Source organism: Electrophorus electricus, unplaced genomic scaffold (assembly GCF_041902795.1).
Source record: "Electrophorus electricus isolate QZ-2024a unplaced genomic scaffold, ASM4190279v1 Scaffold170, whole genome shotgun sequence".
In the NCBI taxonomy this organism is placed as follows: Eukaryota; Metazoa; Chordata; class Actinopteri; order Gymnotiformes; family Gymnotidae; genus Electrophorus; species Electrophorus electricus.
In genome coordinates, this window is record NW_027658451.1 from 92,501 (window position 1) to 95,000 (window position 2,500).

Sequence of the window (2,500 nt, forward strand, 5' to 3'; positions counted from 1 at the left end):
CCAGCACAAAACAGCGGGATGCAAGATGCCAGCAGGCAGAGCGCACATGGAACACCATGACCAAGTGGCAGGTATATTATACAGAAACATCTGTATACAGGTACAGGTCTAAGTAGCAAACACCACCAAAGGTGGTGGAGAAGCTAAGATCCTGTGGAACTAGATACAGACAGACAAGATGGTAATGGCTAACCATCCGGATATAGTAGTGGTGGACAAACAGCAGAACAGGGCCATAGTGATAGATGTGGTGACCCCAAGTGATGGCAACATCAGGACCAAGAAACACGAAGAGCTTGAGAAATACCAAGAGCTGAGAGAAGAGCTGGAATAATGTGGAAGGTGAAGGCACCAGTGGTTCTGGTGGTAATCAGAGCATTAGGGACTGTGACCCCCAAACTTGGAGAGTCCAGCAGATCCCAGGAACAACATCCGAGATCTCCATCCAGAAGAGTGCAGTCCTGGGAACAGCTAAGATACTATGCAGGACCCTTGAGCTCCCAGACCTCTGGTAGAGGGGTAGAGGTCCCGAGCTTGAAGGAAAAAGACCTTCAAGGAAGGAGGAAATTATATATAAATACCCCACTCAGCTTGGGGGCCAACCAGAACCTGGGAGCTTGGGAGTCCTGTTTGTGTGTGTGTGTGTGTGTGTGCGCGTGTGTGTCTATCTATCTATCTATCTATCTATCTATATATATATATATATATATATATATATATATATATATATATATATATATATATATATATATATATATATATATATATAAAGAATATTCCTGGTGAGTAACTACAGTGTGATTTAGTTAGTGATGTAGAGATATTCTAGATTGTAGTGAAGTAAACATGGTTTCCAGAGAAACAGGACATTTTGGACAGAGATCCTTCATCAGTGAGGCCAATGGCATTTCTTTTGTGTAAAATGGTTTGCTTCCAAGTCTCTGAAACAACACTGGCAGTAAAAAAAAACTATTAAATTCCTGTTAAATTACAATGTGAAATGTCTCAAAATTGAGACAAACTATCAAACAAAAGCCACTGATTATGTTAACCTTTTCATCTGGTCTGTAAAGCACCAAACTTCAGCATTTGAAAAATACATAGCCATCATTCAGGTTTAATCCCTTCCCCTGCTCAGAGACACTGGGGCTTCTTCCCTTCATAAGCCATATATCTTAAAGAGAGAGAGAGAGAGAGAGAGGGAGAGAGAGAGAGAGAGAGAGAGAGAGAGAGAGAGAGGAGAGTGAGAGTGGGCAAGAGAGAAAGCGAGAGGGACTAAAAAAGAGAGAAAAGGAAGAGAGAGAGAGTGAAAAAAGAGAGAGAAAGAGAGATAGAGGGAGAGGGAGAGGGAGAGAGGGAGGGAGAGGGAGAGAGGGAGAGAGAGGGAGAGAGAGAGAGGGAGAGGGAGAGAGGGAGAGAGAGGGAGAGAGGGAGAGGGAGAGAGGGAGAGAGAGAGAGAGGGAGAGGGAGGAGAGGGAGAGAGAGGGAGAGAGGGAGAGGGAGAGAGGGAGAGAGGGAGAGAGAGAGAGAGGGAGAGGGAGAGAGAGAGGGAGAGTCTTACTGAGACACATACCCCAGTTCTATGTAATCCTTATATAAACTCTGAAGGCCCTGGTGACTGTACTGTATTTCAGTTCATGCATTTACTGCATGTTTGCGTAACAAACAAATGTAGAATTTTCTGATCTCAACCCACGCCAGACTCAGTGGCCGATGTTATCGAATGACAGATGTTCAGGATGGTCGAACAGCCTTAATCCTCACCTCAGGAGCCATCCAGAATGGCGTGCCAACCGACGTGTTTCTGTGTGGTCGGGTGTTTGTCAGCTGGGCAGACACTCCTAAGAGGAGGAGAACTTGAGATCATGATGCGATCACTGCGTTTTCCAAAACCCCAAAGAATCAGAAATGAGGAGGTTAGACTGGAATGAGGAGGTTAGACTGGAATGAGGAGGTTAGACTGGAATGAGGAGATTAGACTGGAATGAGGAGATTAGACTGGAATGAGGAGATGATTCTTATTTAGTCTCATTTATTCAGTCACCACATTTAGCACTGAGTGAATAAACGTGCTAAATGAGAGGGTTAGGTTTGGAGTATGTAATTGCTGAGAATCAGAGGGAATATACAATCTATGTTGTGCATGCAATAGTGGCTTTCCAATTCCACTATGTCAGCTTTAAATATGTTGTTTTAGATAAACAGATGTTTATGATGTTGGGTAAATATAAAGGAAGCTTAGTAACTTAGAAGGAAGATTTTACACAAACTATTGAAACTATTGTTCTCTTCAGAAAAACAGCACACACTGCCAAGGAGCTACTCAGACCACATGTGCTGAATTTGCTCTTCAGGCAAATGATGAATTGTTTTGAATTACTAATGTTTACCTAATCTCATTCTCCTAAGGAAAGCAGTGATGGGACATTTGGATAGAGAGCAAACGACATACTGCAAGTAGAAGGTAAATGTACTGGAGTCCCCTAAGACCAACAATACT

The 2,500-nt window shown here is 43.1% G+C and overlaps 1 protein-coding gene across 1 annotated transcript in view; it reads right to left on the bottom strand.

The window, feature by feature from the left end:
* Positions 1–2,500, bottom strand: part of LOC145655089 (myosin-IIIa-like) — a gene marked incomplete at its 5' end in the record, with an annotated part of 15,214 nt that overhangs the window by 5,087 nt on the left and 7,627 nt on the right. Inside the window, one exon of the mRNA XM_081708874.1 lies at positions 1,765–1,841. Coding sequence (XP_081565000.1) covers positions 1,765–1,841 — 77 coding nt within the window. The remainder of the gene's footprint in view (positions 1–1,764; positions 1,842–2,500) is intronic.